Here is a 26,779-nt window from a genome sequence, read left to right as displayed (position 1 = left end):
GTGGGCGTGGTTGAAAATTATGTGTGTGTGTGTGTGTGTGCGCGTGTGCAAGTGAAGAGTTTTCACCGATGTCATTTTTAGCCGCATTTTCATGTCCGATGCGTGCATAAAATTCCACTAAATTATTTGAGCCGTAAAATAGGGCGTAATGGATGGGGCGTGGCACAACAGACAACGAACCGTTGACTATGTGAGTATGTTTGGCTGGTAATTACAGGGCACACACACTTATGCACACTCACTCGCACACTCTTGCATAAATTACAAACTCAGAGAGAGAGAGAGATAGACACATAAGGTGAGGGAGAGAGATAGCTGCCGGTTAAAAACAAGAAAATTGCGTTTTTGCATAATTTGGGACTCACCTCTTCATTATTCACCGTCCATGTGAGATTGGCCGCCGGCCGGGAGTGTCGCGATGTGCAATTGCCACGCAATATGTCGCCGACCCGATATCGGGGCCGGATTCCGGTTATGAATGGCGCATTGTGCGGCGTCTCTGTAAATGCAATGCAAAATGAGAGATGACTGTAAGTTCTGTTGTTTTCTTTTTTTTCCCCTCTTTGATGGAACTTGTTATGTGGCCAGGCTTTGGCCGTCTACACACACACGCACGCACACGCACACGCACATGACCATCGACTGTCACGTTGCTCAAATCCAGGCATTGTCCATGCGCCCCAAAGGTCTTCATGTCTGGCTATTTTGAAGGCTTTCCATTTCAGTTTGCTATTTTTATTTTTTGTTGTGCCTGTGCGTGTGTGTGTGTGTGTGTGTGTATGACTATGACTGCGTGTGTAATGACAGTCGAGGTCAAATCTCTGCGGTCTCGCAGTTTATAATTGAAATGCTTTTGTAAGCCTAAACGCACACAGCCCTGCCAAGCCAACATGATGGATCCCTGAATTCTGTTCGAGTGCGAACATGACAGAAATCGTTCCGTTTTAAATGATTTTTACAGTAGTTCTCGGAACAGCAAGTCTCTAATAAACTAGATGGTAGAGTTTTGGTGTTGTGCTGCTGAACTTGTGAATTAGCTTTATGTTTGTGTTTATTTTTCTTAGTTTGCTGCCATTTTTTTTTTTAAAGGGAACTCGGTTCAAATCAATAATTAATAATAATAATAAAATATAGCATAATATATTACTAAATATGTTAAATATATAAACAGCTATTTATAGGATTCAATATACATATTAAAAAATAAATATACATATATTATAAATAAATATTTAAATATTTATAATATATTAATATATATTTTATTTATTAATATTGGTATTTATTTTTGTTGAACTTATTAAGCTATGAACTCATAAAAATTTATAATGAAATGAATTTAAAGCAAAATAATAAAACCAAAAACATTAACAGAGCTGGAAATGGTGAAAAAAAAAACATGGAATAGACATAGTTGGAATCAGTTTAAAATGAAATTATTTTTTATTTTTTTGTTTTTATTTATTTTTTAAATTATTTTAATTTATATTTCCAACTTTAAGCTCCCTTTGGAACTAACGACAAAATAATTGCTAAGCTAAGCTTAAAAGCATTTCGTTCAGGTGCTGAAGTTGTCCCTCAATCGAATAAGTTCCCATTGGTTCACAAGCTCATTGAGCCCTGAATCAGTTGAACTCCCATAGCTTACACCGGTTCAGCTCATGAATTTCATGCAATTGGAAATCCACTTTAGCCGAAATCGAATCAGCTCCAGTCAAAGTCAACTATTCGAGGCCATCAAATGCCGCCTCGTATTCGTGCATTCAAATAAGCTAAGTATGGTAAGTAAGTAGAATATCACGTCTGATGATGATGACAATGATACTAACTAAGGACGATGATGATGATTCACCCAAACGAAAATTCAATGCAGTTGATGCAACAAACTCAGCTATAAATAAGTATTTTTCTATTTTTGCATTGAGCTGCAGCAAGTCAAACAGAAAGACGAGAGCCAAGCAGCTGTCTAATTCCAGGGCAGGGCTGTCATATGCGAACAGGACATGGTCCGACAGAGTTCAGTTGGACGGGCCAAAAGGGACACAGGAGTTGAGCCGATGTCAAGAGTCAAGAGGTTAGAGACCCAACGAATGCCAAAGCTTACTCTGTCTGTCTGTCTGTCTGTCTGCCTGTGTGTGTGTGTGCGTGTGTGGGGAGGGGCGTAACTTAAAAATAAACTTCCAGCTCTTATGTGCGGTTGAATTCGAGCAGACGAAACACAAACAAATTTGCTGGCTCCAGATGAAGATGAGGATATTTAAGCAGCCAAACAAAACTAAGAAATGTATAGAAAAAGCACTCGCAAAACGTTTGAGATGGTCAATAAACTTTTCGAACCAAGTGTGAGTGGTCTCAGTCTGTGTGTGTGTGTGTGTGTGTGTGTGTGTGTCTGACTGTGTGTGCACGGATGATTGGTTTAGAAGCTTTGCCAAAGTAGGGGCTCAAATTGGCTGCTCGCCCGCCTTGGTAAACTTTACTCGTGTCTATTTCATGTTTATACGACCATATACACATCTAAATACATACATATATAAATATATAGATCTGTATGTGTATATATTTGCCTCTCTGTGTACATTTCCAATTGGAAGCAATTGGTCTGTGTGCGGCAATTGGAGCAACCGCAAGCCAACAAACGCAGCCAAACACTGCGGAGCCCCACATTATCTTGTTTTCGGTTTATGGCTAAACATTTGTGGCATGCATCATTTAATGCTGCAAAGGTTTATCGCAACGTTTCTATAGATCGTCTAATTAATTATTAAAATATTGTTTAATAGCCCAACATTTATGGCAAAAAGAGCTGTGCGTGCTGGTAGAGCAGACAAAAGTCAACTAGAGTAGAAATTTGCCAGATAATAAAACATTTATTACAAGGGCAAACATATTGTTAATAAGAGCTGATGAGATGAAGTATGAGAGGTTTTTAGGGACTTGACGCACGAGCTGGAAGCGTTGAGAGTAATTTACTCAATAAAACACTTATGAGGACATTTTATAGTCATAAAGAAACTTCAAAAGCAATTAAAAGCACGAGCAATAATCACAGATATGCTTAAAGTCCAACCCAAGCAAGAGCTTTTCTAAGAAAATCTGTATGGAAATTTCGGGTGAAAGTTCTTCATTTAACCAGCTCTTCTTCTTTCTTATGACTTAATAACTTGTCATTGAGCTTAAGCACTTTACTACTGAACCTTAGCAGATGTCACATCATCTTGACAAGCATCATTTGTTATGAATGAGAATATTTTTTATAGCCGTCTTTATTTAGCTCTATAATGTAATTTGTCTGCTTATTTATCATAAACTGTCTTCAATTTGTCTGCTATAACCAAATGGCAATAAAAGATTGGTTTAACTATAGCTGTCAATAAACAAAGCAACATTTAAAAGTAATTCAAACGAATTTCTAAAAATAAATAAATAAAAATTGACCTGAACCAAATTCGCCTAATATGTAAAATATTAAAAAATAAAATAAAATAATAATAAATTAATAAATAAAAATAAGATTCATTTAGAATACAAAAATTAAATTGAAAATTTTAATATTTTCTTTTCTTTTATATACATAAAATATTGCTTTTTTTGTTTTAATAATCTTAATAACGTTTTAATAATATTAAAATATATATATAAATATATATTTTTTTTAAATTTTCAAGATTTTTATTTTTAATTTTAATCAATAAAATATATTGGACTTAAATAAATATTTTAGTGCTCCGATTTATTAGAAAGTGTCCTTAGTGTCTATTTTTGAGTTCTCTATATCCGCGTGTTAACTGGGGAAAATAGTTCAGAATAATAAATTATCGTTTTACTATGCGTCTTTTTCTGACCCAAATAAGTTAAATTTTATACATCGTTTCTATATATACACAATCAGTAGAATATTAACTCTTTCCAAGCCATTTGGAGTAAAAATCTGGCATTTAATTTAATTTCTTTAGCTTAAATATTATTTTACATATGTATATACAAATATTTTTTTGGCGGCCCTATTGGCATTCAAGTTAAATATTTCCATGTTGAACAATTGTTTGGCTTCTGTATTTATTTTACTTACCAATAACTTCCAATTCGGCGGCCGCTATTAATGTATGAAATGAGGGCGCATCCGCAGATACTTCGCAACTGTATTTACCGGATGTGGACATTGTTACCGCATCGAGCACCACTTGGCTTTCGTTCGACGAAGTGCGCTGCAACAAGAGAGAAGAGACAAAGAGTGTGAGAGAGAGCGAGAGAAAGGAGATGTAGAGAGATGTAGCTTCAAATGAATATGGGAAGTGCCTGACATAAAAGCGAAATACATTTGCTTAAAAAAATACACAGAGCATAACTATATTTGCCGTACACAACTTTATATATGTATATGGCATAAAGAGAAAGAGGGAGGGAGAGTGAAAGAGTGGGGAAAGTGCGGGCGTCGCTGTATGTGCAAAATTGCACTGCAAACGTATCTCGTGCATCGCTGCTGGCTTCGCGTTGAGCTCCTCAATAATTGAGCGGGCGGACAGCAAAACAACAAGCAAGACGCAAGGCGGATGAGTGTGCACGACTGCTGAATGCCCGCTCATCAAGATATAACAGAAGGAGCAAAGATATTGCAATAAAAACTGCAAAATTATTGACTTGATGTTTGCAATTCAGAGTTAAATTTTTGTATAAATAATACATTATAGATAATACAGAAAGTATGCAAAATTAAATTTAAGAAAATGTATATAAAATAATAAAACTCAAAATATATCTATTGAAATATATATATAATAAATATATAAATATAAAATATAAATTGAAATATATATATGTGTATATTAACTATAAAATATAAAATTAAAAATAGACAGCAAGCTCTACCTATATAAGGAGCTTTAATATTTTATTTACAATTTCATTAATTTATTTTTATTTCAACTTTCTGCCAAAGAAACTTTCTGTATTTCGAGCACAGTCCCTATATACTCCCTTAAACACTCCCCGAAGGAGCAAACAAACTACATTGGTTCTGGCTGTAGAATTGCGGAAGCTGGTCAACTTTATGCGGATCTCCACGAATGTTTGGCCCGTTTTTTATTTTGTGCATTTTATAAGCCAGCAGTTTATATGCCATTTATATATACATATATCTCCCTCTATATATATTGGATATTTCTACAGTATGCAGTAGTTTTCAAAATCATCAGCGTGGTAAATAATAAAAACTGCGCTTGTGACATGTTTGTCAAATATATAGTATATATACGTATAGTCCGGTTTTTTCAGTGGGCAATTTCACTTCTGTGGCTCCGCGCGATATCAAATGGCGATAGTGTCGACGGCGTTGTTAAATGAATTATTAAATATTTTATTTTATTTGTTTCTTTTTTTTACGAATATGCGAAAAAAAAGGCAAATGTTTTCAGGCCATATGGAAATCCCAAAGCAAAATCCCAGACTCTGCACAGCGGGTTTTCTATATTAATAAATATTTAAGACCAGCTGATGACATGACCGAACAACTGCATCAACTATTTCATTTAATATAATATATGACAAAATAAATAAATAAACTCCAAAAGGATGTTAGCTACATAAAGTTCTGAATAGTATTCACAGCAATTTGGTTCACTCGCCTTCTTTTTTCTAAGTATTCAAATTGTTTTTTCAGATATTTTGAAGCGCACGAATTTCCATTGCAGCAGACTGCAAATTTGTAGTCTTTTCACATTTGTTTATATTTATTTTAGTTTTCATTTTTATTTTTTGCGTTGCTTTATTATGTTTTATTTTGTTTGACTATTGTCGCTTGGCATAGAAATGTAAATGTAAATGAAAATAAATAAAATGTCCATGTATTTCTTTCATATGCCTGAATAATTTCGAAAATTGTGTGCTGCAAGTTAAAAATGCCAATATTTATTGAAAAATATTGCGAATTGCATTTGCAAAAAGCGAAACCGAAAACCAAACCCAAAAACGGAACAAAACTCAAGGGCTACGAATAGAATGCGCCAGGCAGGAGATGGGAGCGAGATGGGGGCGAGTTTTGTGTTTTGTTTTCAGGTTTTCTTTTTTTGTTTTTTTGTTTTTCGTATAGCTCGTAACTGCCATCAAGCGGAAGTTAAAAACCGTGTTTTGATTTGATTGTGCATTGAAATATTTGCTGTCTACATGCGTGTGTGTATGAGTGTGTCCATTGAACTATGCACCGCCTCGCCGCATTCCCTGCCATGACCCTACCCCGTGTTAAGTGAAGCATTTCAATGCAAATGTTTCACATTGTTGGATTCACGTTTCGTTTAATTTATTTCGATTTTCTATATCATGGCAAAACTTGACACGAATTTAAATTCTAATTGAAGCTATTTTTAGAGACATTTTTCGATTTATCAATTGCCAGGCAATTTAATAGAATACTAGTATGGAACACCTGGCTGAAAATCTGACTTAAATAAGGTTTTATCATTTATTTTATTTAGAATAAATATTTTTCCTATATTCTGGTTTAAAAAATTTTGCTTAGCAAATATTCAAATGTATTTAGCTCAAACATTTATTTAAATTTATTTATTTATTTTTTTAATTTAAAAAATACCCTAAGAATATTTTTCTCAACTTTTAAATATGAAAAATAATGGTAACATATAATCTCAACTTACCCGCACTTTAACACCTGGAAAATGAAAGACCTTCATCGGTGGCGTCTCTTTGGGCGTGTATCTGTAGAACTCTCTGCGTCCCTTATACCACTTGACCGAGTACAGGCTGTCATCCTCGATGTCGTAGAAGCACTTCAGCACCGCCTTCTCGCCACGCCTCACTGCATGCGGCACTCGCACTCGCACATCCCGCAGTGCAGTCGATAGTTCTGCAAAAGAAAAAACCACAAACGAAATGATATGAATTATTAATATTAAATATGAATTGTATTCCAAATCTTTTTGATGACAGACAGCATCAAAAAAAAAAAAAAAAAAAAGAGAGCAAATTAAAATCCGAGCAAGCTAAGCAACCAAATCCCTCGGGTGCTTTAAAAGGGAATCGCGCGTATTTCTCATATTAAAATTTCCTTTTTTTTTACAATTTGCATTTTATTATCAATTTTGTTTTTCTTTTAACGACATGGCGAATTATTTATGATGCGAATTTTATATTTTATTTGTGCGCTTTATTAAATAAATCCCAGCAGCATTTTATGGACATTCAATCCCCAAAACACGTCCGACGTGAGCCCGCAGGGACATGCACACATACATATATATGTATATTCATACGTTTATACCCCTTTTTTAACTGCAGCTGTTGACTGATTCTGCTGCGAAATTGGCTAAAAGCAATTATGTGCTTAAATATATAAATATTAAATTTGATATTATGTTAAATATATATGATTAAAATATATGTATTTTAATTTTCTGTTGGTTTTTCGTTGAATTACTTGATTATATTTATTATTATTCATGTAAATGTTGCTTCTTTTTATAGTGCTTACACAATTCATTCACAATAGTCAAATAAGTATATTGGTTTATGTGCAATTTCTTTCCATGAGTATTGTATACCTTCGAATCACTAAGTATTCAAGCATAAAATTATTCGTATATATGTACAATATTTAAGCTCTATTTAATTTATTCAATTTCTGGTGCAACAAAAATCTATATTTGTATCACTGTGATCCCATAATTTAAATCGCCTTAAATTTCATATACATACATATTCAACTCTTTGCTTCCGTTAAGCTCTTGCCCTATGATTCAGCCATATCACGAATTGACAAATATTCAAATTATAATTATCATATACATAGCATTGATAAAAACATATATTTATCATATATTTTATTTATGCACTTGTGAAATGTCTGCTGTTGAAATTTGTACACATGTCGCGAGTGCCCCCGCTCCGCTTCCCCGCCGTCGTAGCGCCTCTGGTTTATTGTCAGCGCATTTTTAGGCCATCAATTTAACGGCCCTGTCGCAACATTATAAATCAGCATATTACAAGGGCGACCCATCCCCTGCAATCCCCACAGCGCCCCACTCTGTTTACGGCCAGCGGGTCATAAAATATGCAATAACAAATATAAAATTATTTCTGATTTGTGTCTGATTAAGTGCGATGAGATTAAAAATATAAAAACAAAAATAAATATATAACACCTCGCTGTTTGAGTGTCATCGAAATTGTTTAATAAAATACGCAATTGTCGCAACTGTCCAAAGGGATTTATATTAAATGTGCACGAATGAAATTGTGAATCGGGATGCAAGGGAATTATTTGAATTATTATTTAAGTTTTGTTATTTAAATTAGTTAATGAAATATACATGCATATATCTAAATTATGAAATTATTATGCACAGTAAGCTGGCCTATTAAAAAGATCTGTATCATTTGTATTTGTTTGATGGAAGAATTTATGTAATAATAATCAAATAAATACAGGCCCATATGTGTATGTATCCTTGACGCAAATCTTTTGCGTACTTTCGTATTATTTAATACTTTTGCATGCAGCTTACAATATAAATATATACATACTTTTAACGTTATGTAAATAATATTTTAAAATTTTAATCAAAATCTACTGACATCTATAGCTCTACCTTATTCCATTTTTACAGCTTTTCTTATTTTATTCTCTCTATGGCATTCTATTTCTCTCTCTCTCTCTCTCTCTCTCTCTCTCTCTCTCTCTCTCTCTCTTCTCTCTCTCTCTCTCTCCTCTCTCTCTCTCTCTCTCTCTCTCTCTCTCTCTCTCTCTCTCTCTCTATCTCTCTCTCTCTCTCTCTCTCTCTTTGATCTCTCACACTCTATTATTCAACTTCTCTCTCTCCTTTCCTCCCTTCTCTCTCTCCAGGACCATCTATCTATCATCTTCTTTCCCTTTCTCTCTTTCTCTCTCTCTTTCTCAGTCAGCCACTCTCTGCCTTATTTCTCTCGATATTCATTAACTATCTTAGCATTATTGGCTTCCTCTACAAGTGCAAATTTATTTTCGTACTTTTCCGTTAAGAACCTATAAAACTACTTTATCCTCTTTTATAATTCCCTGTCATTTAACACCACTTTACGCTTCCTGCTTGCAGAGCCTCCTGCTGGCCGCGCCCGTACGCTCGTTCACTTGCTTCGCTCGCGTCAAGACTGTAAAATTGAGGCAGCAAATGAATGTCCAAACCGGCAGCACCCGCATTGTATAACCCAGGCGAAAGGATTCGAGGTGTTTCAGTGTATGTGTGTGTGTGTATGAGTGGGTGTAAATCCCATCAAATAACTGTAATTGCAAAGTTTTTGCTGCTAGACACGAACGCACGCCTACAACAACACCAGCAGGAGCAGCGGGAGAAGCAGCAGGAGAAGCAAAGCATGCAACTCGTCCAGGACTCATGAAGGGGTCCTTCTCGGTGGCACTGGCAACGTGTACAATAAATATGAATAACGAGCACAACGTGAGTGGCACACAAAGTAAAAAGCAGCACACACACCAACACACACACATTCATACACACACTCAGTCAGAGAGACACTCTGGCAGGGAAATGGCGTCCCTCGACTGATGTCCTTGTCGAGGCGGCACACGACGGCAAATATTTGCCTTGTGCTGCTGCTGCACTGCTGAGGGTCGCAGCATGCGAGTGTGGGCCAACCGTTGGACCACTGACTTCTTTTGTTTAATCCTTGTTTATGCAACATGCATGCCACCTGCCCTGCCACAGATACTCAAGCTGTGTCTGTGTCAAGCGAACGTCCAGCTAGAAGCGTGATTTACACCAGCCACAGCACAAGGTGTTCGCATGCGATGCCGGAGCTCAGAGTTTGATGAGCGAACAACGGAGCTGCAAATGTGAACCGAAATACCAAATGATTGGCTGCTCCACACACAGGGAGCAGAGCAGCAGAAGTGAACAGCTAACTGAGCGAATGCTGGGCGAATACTCAAGGAAGGTGTGGCAGCGGCTGTAGTTCGAATGAATGATTCATAAATAATATTGTATATTATTTCAAATTATTTTAATTGAATATTATTTGAAAGAATATTAGAAAAAACATGTTTAACCTCGATAAAAAGCTCACAAAAAAAAAAAAATAAATAAATAAATAAAATAAATTTATAAATTAATAATAATAATATAAATAATAATAATAATAAAATTTCTTTTTTGTATAGAAATAAATTTTTTATTAAAGGGCAAAAAATTTTTTTAATATTATATTTTATTATATATGTACATAGTTAAGCTGTAGTGTTTTAATTCGTTTTATTTATGCTGAGCTTAGTAATAAGAATTGTCTTTAAAATATATTAAATTATTATGTACATACATACGGAAATTTTAAATTTTTAAAGCAACAGAAATCACTAATTAACAGAAAATATATTGCTCTGAATATTCTTTATACCTTCAGAGCATTCCAAATTTGTTTGTTAAAAACTACTGTAATCACATATATAATTATTTTTCCCACATTTTGAATTTTCTTTCGACCAAAATGATGACACTTGCTCCTTAACTTCTAATTTTCCTTAACTTCTAATTTTGTAGTTCAGTTTGAAGTTTAAACCCTTAAGTCAAATTTGCCCCAGCTAATTGAAACTTGAAATAACAAAGGAAACAAACTAAAAGCTAAACCTCTGGGTTAAGCGATGCAACTTGACCTGCAGCTAGAGTTTTAATATAGGACGTTTCTCATTCTCCCCGTCTCTCTCTCTCTCTCTCACTCTCTCTCTCTTTCTCACTCACTCTCTCTCTTTCTCTCTCCATGGCAAATCTGTCCACAGCAGCCACATAATTTTGTTCCACATGAACTCTTAAGAATCAACATTTGCCTCAATGACCTGCAACGAACTTGCAACAAATTTATATACAGTCACACACACACATACATACATATATATGCATAAATATGTAACAGCATATTCTCAGTGCACCTAAAAAATACAAAAATAAAAGCAAAATAATAATTAAGGCAACTATAAGTTTTCGAAACTTTTGGCCTGGCCAAGTTTATGAACTTTGCTTAGATTGTTGCAGCACATCAAGTTTCAGAGTTTCCCAGTTGCCGGGAGATGGCATTTAAATTTTCTATTAGCTGGCAGCCAACTGCCTCTTCGAGCGTAACTCCGAGTGCAGTCAGCGAGCAGGTGCAATGGCCAAAAAACTATGGCGCAGAGTGCGACGGAGAAAGGGAAAGGCAATGAGATGGTGGGGCAATGTGGCAAGGGCATTTGCGCTGTTATCGGCAGCTGCCATTTCACACTTGTGTAAGAGGTTGGCTTTTTGGCGTCTGGCGTCTGGCGACGCTAGCTCCCACTGGCGCCAAATACATCATAATTTGTCGTGACATTCGAGCCATTAAAAATGTAAAATCGCATCAAAGTGTAACTCGATGCGGGTGCTGCAGATTATGGGCAGCTACACACAGACACAGGCAGAGCCCCAGCCATAGCCACCCCCATGAAAAAGACAAAGCACCCCAGTCTGCCGCATTTACCAACACTATTAGTGTCAGCAGCTGACAGCCTCTCACTTTGTGAAGCAGTCATTATTCAATCAGATTGAACTGTGAACAATAGAGATGAGCGCGTTGCTAAGCTAAGCGATAGTTTTGCAGGAATGTTTTTTTAGGCACGAACTATTTAATTATTATTAAAATTTACCTTAAGTCTGTTGTTAGATATTATAGAAAATGTTGTGTGTTACATGCTAATAATTGGCAAAAATAAAATAGTTGCCAAAGCAATAAAACACAATTATAAGTTGAGTTACTATTAATCACATTTAGCACACTTCTTAGACACACAATCATCATTGAACCGCTACACAGCGCAGTCGCACTCAGACTAAACAGACTCTTACAAATTTTAGTTCCACCTATGCATAGCTATGCTATGCTCTTCATTCCCACTATTCCATTCATGCTCACAAGCAATGTCCTCTCTCACACACACATACATTGATCTACGCTCAGAATTTCTCAATCGCGAATCTAAGTTGAGCGAGCACTCGCACCAATACAATAACAAATTAGAGCAGATAAGCTAGATATTTGTTATGCGCACTCTCTTTGCACTGCTCGCACTACATATGCAAACGCTCTCAGCTGCCCAGATGACCAAAGCAACGGAATCAAGCAATAAACGAAATTTGCATATGAGCTTCCCCTTCCACTCTGGCGTATAACAATTCTCAAACGAGTGAACTTGTTTTTGCGAAATAGCACAGTTGCGCTCTGAGAAGAGCTTTTACGACCGTTTCTAATTCTGAGTGCACTCAATTTACTCACTTTATGCTTTCTGTGGGCCATTTAGTGGATTTTATACTCTAAGCTAATAGGAGGAGAGAAGAGTAATGACAGTATGCTAGTTGTTAGAAGTAAAACAAATAAAAAGAAAAATTTGTTGATCTTTGACAAAAATTTTATTATTGAATGCTTAAAACATAAATAAAAATAATTGTTTTTAATATTGTTTATAGTTAATTTAAATTTCATGTTGTTTACGGTTAGATATGTTTTTATTTACTATATTTCTGAGCAATTTATATTTGGTAGTAACTCTTTTATGGCCGTGTGCTCATCTCTTGGCAGCAACCTGCCGTTGCTGCTGCTGACTCACTGACTTTATCAGCCGTCTGTCGCCTCTTTCAGCTTCCCGTAACTGTTTATTCAGGCAGACTTGACGCCGTCGCGTCTGGAAGCTACAGCCACTGTCCAAGGGTGAAGGCGACGAAGGGAGTGGGTGAGCGAGAGTGAGAGAGAGAACGATAGGGTACGGCTGTGAGGGTGACTGAAAAATTGTTGACAATTTTTGCTTAATGCATTTGGATGTCAGTTTTTTTTGGTGACGGCGACGGCGGTGCTTGGCTGCGACTGCGACTGCGACTGCAGGTTCATTTTGTGCGCTTTCTCCACAGTTTGTTTGCGCTTCTCAAACACCCACTCACACACACACACACACACACACGGGTTATCCATTCATTTCATGCATTTTTAGCGCTGCTCGAAATTGCGAACAAGTTGATGAGTCTCGCTCCCGCCCGACGCCCCCTTCGTGGACCTCTCCACCCATGTCTTTGCCGCCTCGTTGGAGCCATTGAAAGCGGCAGCCGCAGGAATAAAGCTAAAGTTGACGCATTTGCTGCCGTCGGCACAGCGGCTGGGGGATAGCTCCTTCTGCTTCGGCCTTAGCTTGGGGCCAGGACATTCGATGTCCTGACTCATTGCTTTGTGCGGATTATGAAATTTCAGCACAAAAACCTCGTGACTTTTTGTGTGTGTTTGTTTCCTTAAGTGTGAGTTGCTCATGTTGCTGCTGCTGTTGTTATTGTTGTTGTTTGCTGTTTAATGGCACATTTTCCGGGTTTTCCCATGACTGACAGCCGAGCTGAGCATCAGAGCCAACAGAGCGAGTCACAACTTCCAACTGCTGCTGCTGCTGCTGCTTGTTTCATTAAATTTTATGCATTTTGTTTTTAATTGCAGAGAGATTTCGCAGCTGCTTCGAACATTTTTGTGGGCCGTTTGTTGTAGTAAAAGTATTTTTTTTTTTTTTTTCAAATATTATTTTAAGTAGATTAGCTTAGAGAATCTTTCGAAAACTCAAGAAAAAAAGTCGCAACTCTCGTCCTGATACCGTATTAGTTCTTGAGCCTTTGCCCGCAGCATCTTTAAGATATTTCTCTAAAGATACTTGAAATACTTGATACATATCGATTTATAGTCTATAACTGAATGAGTTTTTAGGAAATTATTAATTACTATTATTAATAACAACTATACTAACTGTTGATAGATAATTCTTTCATTGCATTTGACTTATCTGAAACATATTCCTTAAGTATCTTAAGGATACTCTGTCCGTGCCAGCTGTTGCACTCTTTGTGCCGTATTATTTACAAATTTTGACATAAAATAGTAACTGCAATCTATGCTATTAATAAACATTTGCGAAATCCTTTCATTAAAAATGCTGGCCACAAGTTCTCTCTCATTTACACCGAAATAAACGCTTGTGTATTTAGAGGATTCTCTCAAAGGGCGTCCGGCTACAGTGCTGGCCATTTATATAAGACTAAATAAGACAAGCATCGCTAAATCGCCAACTAAGCTCATAAAGCCCCGCAGCACACACACACACAAACGAACACAAGTGGCGAGCAACGTGTAAAGCAACGTTGAAAATGTTAACCCAAAGTGAAAAAGTGAAGGAAAAAAAAAAGCAGAGAAAAGGAGTTAAAATGGGGGAAAAACACATATATATATAGACATATATAAGAGAGAGAGGACTGTGAAAGAGTGCAAGGAATCAAACAACTGCAAGCAAGAGACACTAAACATGACCCACAAAAAATAAAATACTGAATGAAAATTGCATTCAGGAATTGTAGAAGATGAAATACTCTTAAAAGATATATGTATATATTTCTAATTTTTAATTATTAATTATTAATAATAAAATATAAATAAACAATAATTTAAAATGTGTGAGTGTAGACTGTCAGCTAGAGCGGATTTTGGTTAGTATTTTTTAGCACAACTAAGACTATTTCTACTACTATTTCTACTACTTTTTCTAATTTTACTACTATTTCTATAGCAATGTCTGGTAATATTTCTGCTTTTATTTTATAACACTAGCGCTTCTATTGGTCCAACTACTAACTATACTACTATTTATACTATTACCGTTTGGTCTTCTACAACTACTTTTATTATGTCTTCTATTTATGTCATATTAATACGGCACTTATACTATTACTATTATTTATACAAAATATAATACTCATACAGTACATAACTATACAACTTTTACTAATAATATTCATGTTAATTAGAATTCTAGTTATATTAGTATTATATTTCAGCTGCTCCTTTTTACTACTTCTCTCCCTCTCCCATGACATCACCCTTCAACATTTTATGTTATATAAAAATATCTGACCTATATTAAATTTCATTTAAAATTGGTTCCTCACGCTGCCTGTAAATATCTGAATACCCTTGGGTAGTGTATCGAAATGAAGGACATGCTCGTGTAGGGCTAACGCTGTAGAAAGTGAACATCGTTTCGCATTGCGCTGTTCGTTGCTTCACCTGGCTGCCACCTGCCACGCCCACTGCGCACTATTTTAGCCCTCTGCCACCAGTGCAAGGTAAAGCGTTTCTAATCTAACACTGAAAATTGAGCAAGAATTTGTTGCAATGAGCTTTTTATTATCCATTTTCAACTCACATGCACACACACACACACCCACACACACACACACACACATCTCCGTTCTATGTGTTTGCAATGCTTTCTACATTTTACACTCTTTTTTTGCATTCCTTTTCTATGTGGAATCTGCAATGGCAGCAGGTTTTTCGACTGTAAATTTATATCCTGAACAGGTAGTACGACTCAGCCAACGGCCACGCCTACCATTTGTAAAGGCCGCCCACTTGGCACTTGTCCTAGACGTTCAAATTATTTGCGGATTTGTTAAAATTACGCAATTTTATGTTGGTTTCCATTTTAATTTATTTTATTTTTTAATAATAAATATAAAAAATAAAGTTGTATATATATAGAATATTTTCACAACTCGACTTGAGAATAAGGCATGTGAGCTTTTAGCTGTAGCTGAGCTCACCTGTAGGGAAGCTAGAGAAGGGGGAGAGGATAAGAGTTAGTTGCTAGGGGTTGAGATTATAATGTATGTGCTAAGGGAAGTAGGGAATGAAGCTTAGACATGCCTTTTTCTCTCTCCTCCGTCTTTGCAAAAATAATTTAATTTCAACTTAAAAAAAAATAAAACGAAAACGAAAAGAAAATTAACAAAATCTTCTTAATAATTGATTGTAGAGCACTCATCTAATTAAACTAATACACAGCTTGAGAGCTTTCAGCTCAACTGTTGAGTGCTCGGGCAAAGGAGTTGGCGTGTCCTGGCTATGGGAAGAAACCGCAAATGCGACAAGACGAGGGCACACAAGATGTGCTCTCAGCAAAAGGCTAAGTTAAATTTATAGGCATTGAGTCAGGAATTGCAACTTCCGGTTGCCACAACAACAGCAACAACAACAACAACAGCAACACACACACGTTGCTGGCTATGGCATCCAGACATGGTAAACTTAGAGCTAGAGATACCCAAGCCAGAACTTCATTTGAACGGCGCAGCGGAACTTTAGAGAACTTTGCCTTCAACGACGACAAGATAAAATATAAATAGCTTGAATTGTTGGGGAGGATGTTGTGCTTGACTGAGTATATATGTATGTATACATATATAATGTATATAGATATATGTATGTATATGTGCGTATGTGTGTCGCTGGATTGTTGCGGAAGTGCCACTGATAGCCGTCACATGCTGAAGATTTACTTATTAATGCCAGCCTGAATGGCATCCTGGAAAAAGGGACACGCCGACAGACAGACGGGGAGACGGCGCTGTGAGAGAGGGGGTGGCTGGGTGCTCGCGTATTACCACCCGCTGCGTTACTTTGTTTTGTTTTGAAGTTTTGTTTGGCAAGGCTGTTTGGCAGGGGAGACGCTCGCCTCTATGTCAGCTTCCTTCTTGAACTGGTTTTTCGGCTGGCTCCCCATTGACTTGCGACACCCTGAGCGCTGTGTGGCAACATAATTTGTGAGCTGGCAGGGGCCCATGCAGATCGGGGGCTGTTGCTCTTTGCTTTTAGTGACTGTGACAGTTTTATGCGATTTATGCCATGGTAAATTAAAAATTACGCGTGCTGCCTGTCGCCTAATGCCCGAGCACAGCTCGCAGAGGTTGGAGGTGGCCACCGAGATAATAAAGTAAATTGGGGTAATACTGGCATAACACTGCCAGCACTTAGAGAGACGTCGAAAGAGAGAGGGAGTGAGGAGGAGATGGAGAGCGAGAGCGAGAGATAGGCTGCGTGGCCCAAGTGCCGCCAATCTGTGCTGTGCAATAGTTTTTATCGTTATGATATATGGCCCGAATACTTGGGCCTCTAAAGTGATTTCCAGGGCTGAAAATCTGTTAAAATGCAGAGAGTTTTGATAAATTTAAAGGAGACTTGCAGGAGATGATATATACAAATATATAATATTTCTATTTATTTATATATTTATTTAAAATTTAATTTATAGTTTTGGGCGAACCAATAAGAGCAGTAGGAAAATCTTTTTGAGATGTGGGATTCATTCAGATTTAAATATAAAGCTCTATCAATGCCATAAAATTCGAAGAGTCATAGCATTAAAATGAATCCCTTAAATTAAAAGTCATCAAAAATCTTTAGTATTATATATATAAAAAATTCAATAAATCTACAACAAAATTAAAAAATTTAAGAAAAGCCTAAGCATTTTTTTTTATATATATACTAGTCCTTTTTTATATATACTAGTTCTTCATTTTGATTTCTTCTTAAATCTTGCATCACATTTTTTCGGCAAAATCAATTATATAACTTCTTAATTATTTCACATCTAATTCAATTAAAATTTAAATAAAAAATTTTTTGAAATTGTCAGCTCCTCAAATTTGTCAAACTTTTGTTAGTTTCCAACTTAAATTGATCCAAATTGGGTTTTCGATCTATTTCTTTTGTTTGGCAAAAAGTTCAAGTCGATTAAAGCCCCGTCGATTTGTAGACAATAAAACACATTTGAGTGCATGTCGCGCATTAATATATTAAATGAGGCTAAATTCGATGACGCCCACAGCAGCGAAATCAATGCCAAGCTAGTTGGGCTTGAGCTGCTTCTGCTGCCAACTTCAGCTCGGGCCCAAATCAACTTGTCGTCGCGTGCCACTGCCAAATTGTTTTTTATTCATTTTTCTATACTTTATTCTTTTGGCCTCTGTGTATGTGTGTGTGTGTGTGTGTGTTGGCAGTTTGGCATTTTGGCTGGCAATCAAAACGCATTGGCAATCAATTGATTTATACGAAATCGGCGCTCGTTCGCTCATGTTTGATTTGCAAATAGCTGTCATTGGGCTATCATAATGTCAGCCAGTGTGGCCAGAGACCAGACATGTCTACACGGCGACAGAGGGCACAATAGCAACAAGAAACGAATTCAAATCAATTTCATTGCAGTCCCAGGCGAAATATTCATGGATTTTCTATTCACATTTATTGCTTTGACATGTCAAAGGTTTTTTTTTTTTGCTTTGCTTTTTATTTAATTTAATTATAGATATTAAATTTCTACAGCATTTCGATGCACATTTAAATTCTGTATAAATTTTGAGTGAAAATAAAGAAAAACATTTTTAAAATATTTCTATTAATTGTTTTTATCAATTCATTACATACATACATTTATTTTCGGTATTTTTTGGGGTTTTGTTTATATTTGCATTTTATTTTTACCTCCAGGCTTGAGTTGCTTAGTCTAAGCTTTTAAGAGACTCAGCTAAAGTGCATTTAAGAGCTGACTATGATAAATTCCATTTTTATGTTATTTAATTGGCAAAAAAAAGTATAAATATTTATATAAATATATGTGTATATATATACAACAACATATTCCTGTAAATATAAATAAAGTAAGACCAAACTCCAAAATTCATTAAATAACCAATATTTAAATTCACAAAAATATCTCAGCTAGACCGAAATCAAATAGAAATGTTTGTTAGATAAAGAGTGCTCATAACAAGTAAAACGGATTTGATTTTCCTTCTTTTTTTCTCATTTAAGTGCATTAGCTTAAATAAAAGCAACAGCTGAAACAAAAAGCCAAAATATATTTATATATGAAGCAAAAGTAAGCTTGTAATAAAATATTCAAAATACAACAAGGGAAAAGTAAGAATGGACTACAAATATAAAAGAAACAAAAGTCGAAGCTTGTATACTCTCATAGACATAAATGTTGATTAATTTGAAATTGAAATGAGGAGGTGCTAAGATTGGTTTCATATTGGGGTTTTTTATGAAATACCTTATTATATAGATAACAAGTTAATATTAAAAAAGTTTATAATATATATTTAATATAATTTGATTATATCTAAATATAAAGTATGTACAATATATATACATATGTACATATGTATCTCTATAAATGACATCACTTGCATTTTGAATCATATCTCATGACAAACCCATATTACCCTCTACAATATATACGAGCACAGTTTCGTATTCTATACAAAATAATGCTTAATCGCACAAAGTTCCGCTTCCAGCCCTCCTTAAGCTGGCCACACCCAAAAAATACAAGAAAACGGAGCATATGAAAAGCTTATCAGTTTACTATGCTTTTGCTTTATTGTTTTAATAAAATTACGTTTCTTATATTGGGTATATGGGTGGGCGGTGGGTATTAGCCCAAGCTAACGCAGTTCAGCTGCCTGGCCTGGATGCTGCTAGTGGAGAAAGATTGCGCAATGCTTGACCCAAGCAAACAAGTTGCATAATATATAATATATATGAAATGCTTCAATTGAAATAGAATTAGGATTTGGCCATTTTCGAATTAGTGAAACGTTGCTTTCGTCATTACTCTTTTCCTTAAGATTTAGGCTTTTGGGGTAAGTTTATTGATTTGCAATGGAATGAAATATTAGAATAATGGAAACTTGCTTCAAATATATTCATATCCATATATATTTAGCTCTACTGGAAGTGACAGGCCGTTTAATTGCTATTTACATCGTTTATTTAATTTTGCTTGCCTGTGTTAAAGACTTCCAATTATTAGCTAAATCAAAATATAAACAAATAAAAAAATTCAAATAATATTAGTGAATATAATGATTAATATATCTTTATTCCATCTAGATTTTTCTTTCCTAAGGCTATGAATTTATGAATTAAGCAATTATATCATTGAATAAATTGTAATAAATTTAAACTGAATTTATTGTTTATTTTTAATTTAATTTTTTTTAATAAAAAAAAATTCTTTTAAAAGCTGGACCACAGTAAAATATAACATTTATTTATATATTTTAAAATATAACATTTATTTATATATTTTCTTTATATTTTATATTTTTATTTTGTATTTTATTTATATTTTTTGTTTTATATTTTTATTTTATATATTTTTTTATATTTTTTATTTTATTGATAGCTTACATCTCTCTAATATTTGTTGAAAATAAATATCCAATTTACTAATTTCGTTCCTCAATTTGTTTTTATAGCTAAAGTCACTCACGAACTAGGACTGTTGCAAAACTTGAGCTCAACAGGTGCAAGACACTCGTATCATGGCCAACTTATTCAAGTCTTGCCGTATACACAGAAAATATTTATATTGAATTTGAAGACAATACATTCATGTACATAAAAGTCACATACATACATATATGGATAGCATGTTCATATCCATATTTCAACCCTTTCTCAACTGTGCTTTCACATATGCTTAGTTTTTCTGCCCGCCCACCTGTCCGCCCCCTTCCACCCGCTCTACGCTCATTTAATGCTCTCTAGCTCAGCTTATGGGCTCTGGTATTTTTGCTATTAAAGCCTCGCATGCTTACAATATTACAAGCCAGCAAAAAAAAAAGAAACACTATCAGCAACAGCGTCACGGCTCTAACTGAAGTGCGGGGCTAAAACGAAAACACAAAATTTGACCTAATGCAATTTTCACCTAGCTCTGCTCCACATACACATACACACACCACTTGCACTGCGGCCCACACCACGCCCCGCCGGCCTTCACTAGACGTAATTACTAAATACTTTTGCTGCTGACGGTGTCCAGACTTTAGTCTTCGGCTTTCGTAGCTTTTCAGTAATCGTTCAGCTATTTTCTTTTGTCTTTCGTGCCAGTGTGTGCGCTAGTGTGTGTATGTGTGTGTGTGTGTGTGTGTCTGTATTTTATTTCTACTCTCTCGCCATGCTACGCTTGTGTTACTTATTTTCTTATCGTCTCGGATTTGTGGCCACAAAATGTTCGTGCGCTTTTGTTGGAATTTGGTCTCGACTAGCTGTTATTTTTCTTATTTGTCTGCCTGGCTTTCATTTCATTTCCTCTCGCTCGCTTTCTCACACTTCCTGGCTCGCCCTTTTTTTTTATTTCTTCTTGTTGCCTTCTTTCTGTTGCCACAGGTCTATTTTGGTTTGGAATTCCTAAAGAACAAGCGTGTGCCATGTTTATTTTTAATTAATTTTCCTTAAGCAGTCTAAGCCTTAGAGGCAAGGCAGGCGTAAGAAAAACTGGAGGTTTTTTTCTTCTGCATTTTTCCCATATATATAAAATATTTCTCTTTTTTTGCGGTTTTCCTTGCCTGCTGTTAATTTTTGCAATTTTCTACTTAATTTCCTCAGCCGCTTTTGGGCGGCTTTCCACGTTTCTTTTTTTTTAGGTCGACACCATAAATGTTAATGGCGGTAATTGTGTGCGAGAACAAAAGCTAAGCTGTGAATTGGCTCATTGTCTGCTTGGTTGCAGATAAACCAGCCAACTGACGACAACATACCTAGTATAAAGCATGAAAAAAAAATCCCTTTGAAATCATTCGAACTAAATAAGAAGCGAAATTGGCCAAATGCCAATTTCAAAAAATAAAAGTCAACTTCATTGTCCAGCTTTTCTATGCTTTGTCAATAATAATATTTTATTTGTTTTTAAGGGAAAAGTCCATTGGATAGGGTTAACAAGATTAATCTTATTGAGAATCATTCGCTTAAAAAAAATGTCTACAATAATTGATTAATTGCTGCCTTATGTCGTTTCTATTCACAATTGAGCTAAAATTAGCTTTAGATCTTCCCATCATTTTTTTATACATCATTCATCATTACTGAATATTTAAGAGTCTGTATATTAAAGCTCAGTTTCATATATATCATTATATAATTTATATTGTTAAATTATTCGTACATTTATTATTTATTAATTTTTAATTTATTTTTTATATGACATTTATATGTTAAAATAATTAAATTTGAGCAACAGACTTAATTTGCATCTGTAATGTCTCTACAATTCTAGATAATTTAATAAATAAAATAATAAACATAGAAATGAAAAAAATTAAATTAATTTAATATTATTTTTTAATAATATAAAAATTATTATTTTTAATTATTTTTTAATAATATTATTATTAATTTCTATATAAAAAATAATAAATAATTTTAAAAATATATATTTGTTATTTGTTTTCGCTGTTTTTTTATTTTTATTTTTTTTTAGTACTTTTTTTTTATTCTTTTTATACCCTGAACCCATTGAAAATGGGAAATCAGGGTATAATGGTTTTGTTAAAAGTATGTAACAGGCAGAAGGAGGCGTGGCAGACCCCACAAAGTATATATATTCTTGATCAGGACGACAAGCTGAGTCGATTTGGCCCTGTCCGTCTGTCTGTCCGTCTGTCTGTCCGTCCGTCCGTCCGTCCGTCCGTCCCTCCGTCCGTCCGTCCGTCCGTATGTATGAACGCGTCGATTTCAGAAGATATAAGAGCTAGAGACTTCAACTTTTTTTTAAAATTTCCTATATATCACGCGCAGATCGAGTTTATCACTAAAAAACGATAACTCATTCCGATATTTTTTTATCGATAAAAAACCTTATCGAAGATCACTTAAATAATTATATCTCCTACATCTTTCAAGCTAGAGTCTCCAAATTTAAAATGTATATTAAGATGAATTTTATACAATTTTGGTTTTTGTTAAAATTTACCCCCCCACACCTAAATCCACCCCCTCACCCTCATCTTTGTAAAAGTCGTATATCAAATACTAGAGACTTGAGCTTCGGTATACACATACATTTTAACATTATGATTACGTTCTGAAAGTTTCATTACGATCGTACGTCTAGAAATTAAATTATTAAATAAGTTTTCATTATATTGCCAACACTGCAGCGCAACCCAAGGGCAATCGCCTGTATATGTGAGTGTGTGTGTATGCGTGTGTTTGTTTGTATGCGTGTGTGTGCGTGTGTTTGTTTGTACGCGTGTGTATGTGTGTGTGTGAGTGTGTGTTTGAAATATCAGTTTGAAATATCAGTTGCTTGTAGGGTTCAGGGGATCTCGTAGTCGAGCAGTCTCGACTAGAGCTTTCTTACTTGTTTTTCTTTATAATTTTTTTATACGTTTCATATTAAGTTATGTTTATTTATTTGGTATTTTATTTATTTTGCATTTAATTTTTGATGAAAAACTCCATATAAATTGAATTGAATCTTCTTGCCCACAAAACGCTATCAAATACTTTATTTGCTTAAGCTATGTCAACTATTTCTTCTCTGTAATTATATACAAATATTTGCCACAAAGTTTCCAGGAAACGCCAAAAATTTGCCAAGTAAATATATATTTATATTTATATGTATGTGTGTCTACAATTTGCATTGAAATGCTGAAAATATTTCAGCAAAATTAATGAATTAGTTAAAGTAATTGAAACTTTTGGTAAAGGTCCGTGGGGGCGTGGCTGGCAACGTTGCTTTATTCAGCCAGACTTGACAATTGAAAATTGTTGTTGTTGCGCTTATAGCTGTTGCTATTTCTGCTGTGAAAAGCAACAATGGAATTATTGTGAAAAGCGAAGAGGAATCTTTTTTAAGGAAAATTTTGAAGAAAAATTCTGCAGAGCAGACGTCGTACTCCACCCAAAGACATTTAGGATTGTCGAGCGGCTTTGGCATTGGGGAATTCAAAATAAAATTTATTTGACAGACAAGACTAAAAATATCGTGGCAGCAGCAGTGGCAACCGCAGCTGCAGCAGCAGACGATGCCGAGATGGAGACGTCAGGTGTCGCTTGGTCAATTAGCTTAATTCGATTGGCCAATAAAGCCAAAGTTAATTAAGCGACGGCAACCCGCCTGTCACTCACGGCCTGCCTATATCAATTTTCCACAAAAAGCAAGAAGGAAAAAAGAGTCGACACCTAGAATTAATCATTTATACGCTCATTATACTTTAAACGCTGCTAATTTCAACTTAATTTGGCCCCTGCCCGCCTTTGCCACGGTCGCCTTCAAGTTGGGCGTGAAAAATGCCGCCAACTGTCGTCTAGTTGGCAGCTGAGAGTCGACGCAGGTAAAGGTGTCGAGTTTTCTTCTTGCTCTTTCTCTTTTTTTTTTTTTTTTTTGCGGCTTTTCTTGGCCTGCCACACCTCACCCCCCTTTGTCAACTCGTGGGGTCGAGGAGGACATTTAAACTGGCTTCAATTGTGCTTGAAATTTGCGCCATTAGCAGCACGCAGCTAAGTGAAACGCGCTCTGGCTAAGCTCTGACAAAAATGTTGGCAGCCACACAGTGGAGAGAGGGGAGCGAAGAGCGGGGAGCGAAGAGCGGGGAGCGAGGCGAATGGAACGCTGAAAGGGCAACTGTCCACGGCGAATGCGGCGCACAGTGGTTCGCATTGCGAGTTAATAGGATTTCACAGAGAAGCTGCTTACGCAACAAGTTATCAAATAGGATTCGGTCAAAGCAAATGCTCAGCCAAGTCGTGACAAGGAAATGCTTGGCATATTTCTTAAGCAGTCAAAGAGCTTACAGTGAAAGGGAGGTGCACTGAAGCTGCCTTTGAGTTTGTCAAAGGGTAAAGTGAAAGGTCTCCTAGATGAATGGAGAGGATATGTCCAATTGCACATGGACATACAGAAGTCGGACTCAGTCTCAGAGCAGAGCAGCCAATGAGCTCTATTCAGTGCACTTTCACGACTTAGTTCCAACTCAACTAATGAAGCACATGAAAGCTGACTGCAGCTGACGATTAAAGCTATATTAACTGTTTTTTTTTTAATCTTAAACAAACTCTAGCACATTAAAGATTATATAGATAAGCATTATCAAAATGGATTAAATTGCATTGTATGGAATGACAGCTTTAATGAATGAACGAAATTAAAAGCATTTGTTATACAACTTTTAAAGCACATTAATCATTAGTGGCATATGTTCACATGCTGTCTGTCAATTAATTTTTTCAGAGCACTGTAAAGTTGCCTACATATTACTACTATGTGCTAAGGTAAAAAGCTTACAATTCTGAGCACATCGACTAAAAAGATTTCCAAAGCATATGACAATGGCGAATTATCATTGAATATATACAATATTAAATATATAGTATAAATAGTATATAGTATATATATGACTTAATCTCAAGTATATTTTTAACCGTATATTCATTCATAAAGTATATATATTCACTTATCAATTCCAAAGTAGGGTGCTTAAAACAGCAACGAATTTTCACTTTAAATTTTGTTAAAGCTCAAAGCACATTGCTTAAAAAATCAAATCTAATTAAGTACAACTAAAGTTGAAGATTTTTTTCTTTTAATTTTTTTTTATTAAGGAACTGTGTTAGCAAAACAATTTAAAGCTGAAGTACACGCTACTAAATCTTCTCAAAAGATAGGATTAAACCAGAGTTCAATCTCAATTTTGTAAGCTTAAATTACTTTAATTTGTAGCTGAAAGCTTTTGAAAGCACATCCACACGCAGAGAGGTAGCTTGCAAAATTGCAAAAAGCACATGCTGAATTAATTGCATTTGGCATGAAAAGTATAATTCGATTCAAAGGCAACACCACAAAATTTAAAGAGCTGTCAGAGTGTTTTTATTATATATATATATATATATATTTTTTTTTTTTTTTTTTTTTTTTGTATTTGCTGTTTTAACACAGCTGACAGCTGTACTGTTTACCCACTTCTTCCAGTGAAATCTGTGCGTCCTGCGCGCTCGGCACGCATCGCTATCAATCAGCATACAACATGACTGTTAATTGATGATATACAAACACCCCCAGAGCAGTCGTTCGAGTGGTTCGAGTGGGTCGACTGTCTGGACTGGCTCGACAGGCCGACGCTACACTCTCACGTAAGGCACTCGCACGAAAATCAGTTTAAATGGAATTAATATGCCAGAGCTGTTCGCTTCGGGCATTCAATGGAAGAAGACGATGTACAGAAAAATAAAGCTGCATAATTTTTGGGCGTAAATTCAATTTAGACTTTTTCAACAAGTGCACACGTGTGCGCATATTAATTTTTGGTATTTTATTTTATTTATTTTTTTTTTTTGGCTGTAAACCTCGTGCTCTCTGTCTGCATGAATAAAAGTGCACCGAGTTCTGGCTTTGGCTTTGGCTTTTGGCTCTGGCTAATGTCAAACGGAAATCGCATGGACGCGCGTTTCCGGCGGGTCGTCAAGTCGGAAATGCGTCTTGTCAGTTTTATTGGCCATTGAATTTGGCCGGGTAGCGCGTCTCCAAACCCAACCCCAATGCCAACTCCAACGCCAACCCCATCTCATCAAGCGCGCGTGCATAAATAATAAATATGGCATGTAGTAAATGTAAATGTGAACTGAAATTCACATCAATTCAAAAGGCCCAGCTGTGTAATGCTAGTTGGCAACACCCACAACGAGTCAGGCAGCCAGGCAACTCATTCCGTTCGCTCGCTTTTAGCCACGCCCTCATGACATTTAACACTTTGGCAAACAGGCGAGCGATATGCTGCCATTCCATGGGGCCATTCAAATGCACTTGAAATTCTTGAAGCAACAGCTGCGACCTGCTAAACGAGTTGGCTAAGTGTGCGGGTGTCTGTAAGCGGGCGTGTGTGGGTGTATGGGTGCTGCGGGTGTGTATGTATGTGTGTGTGCAAACTTGTTGGCAGCAGCCGCGTGAAAAGCGCCAAAGCCAAATTAAATAAGATTTGTTTGGCTGCCATTCAAGATGTGACTCGGGCGCACAGGTCAGAGCTCTTTCCGCCTCTCTCTCCCTCCCTCTCTCCATCTCTCACTCTGACACTCTCGTTCGCTTTCCGCAAGTTTGGCTTAACGCCTCGCATTTTAATGAGCCAAG

General features: G+C 35.9%; 1 protein-coding gene across 3 annotated transcripts in view; it reads right to left on the bottom strand.

Annotated features, from left to right (window-relative positions):
• The window catches only part of beat-Ia (beaten path Ia), a 53,673-nt gene that overhangs the window by 4,869 nt on the left and 22,025 nt on the right, over positions 1-26,779 (bottom strand). For all 3 annotated transcript variants that reach the window (XM_089257802.1, XM_089257803.1, XM_089257801.1), the window contains 3 exons: positions 6,648-6,856; positions 4,070-4,205; positions 366-499 (listed from right to left, as the gene is read on the bottom strand). In XM_089257802.1, the coding sequence (XP_089113928.1) occupies positions 366-499; positions 4,070-4,205; positions 6,648-6,856 (479 nt within the window). The remainder of the gene's footprint in view (positions 1-365; positions 500-4,069; positions 4,206-6,647; positions 6,857-26,779) is intronic.

The sequence above is a fragment of the Drosophila navojoa genome, chromosome 3 (assembly GCF_054131105.1).
Source record: "Drosophila navojoa isolate 15081-1374.11 chromosome 3, UAZ_NAV_1.0, whole genome shotgun sequence".
Lineage (NCBI taxonomy): Eukaryota > Metazoa > Arthropoda > Insecta > Diptera > Drosophilidae > Drosophila > Drosophila navojoa.
The sequence above is the reverse complement of the archived record's forward strand: the minus strand, read 5'-3'. Positions and strand labels throughout refer to the sequence as shown.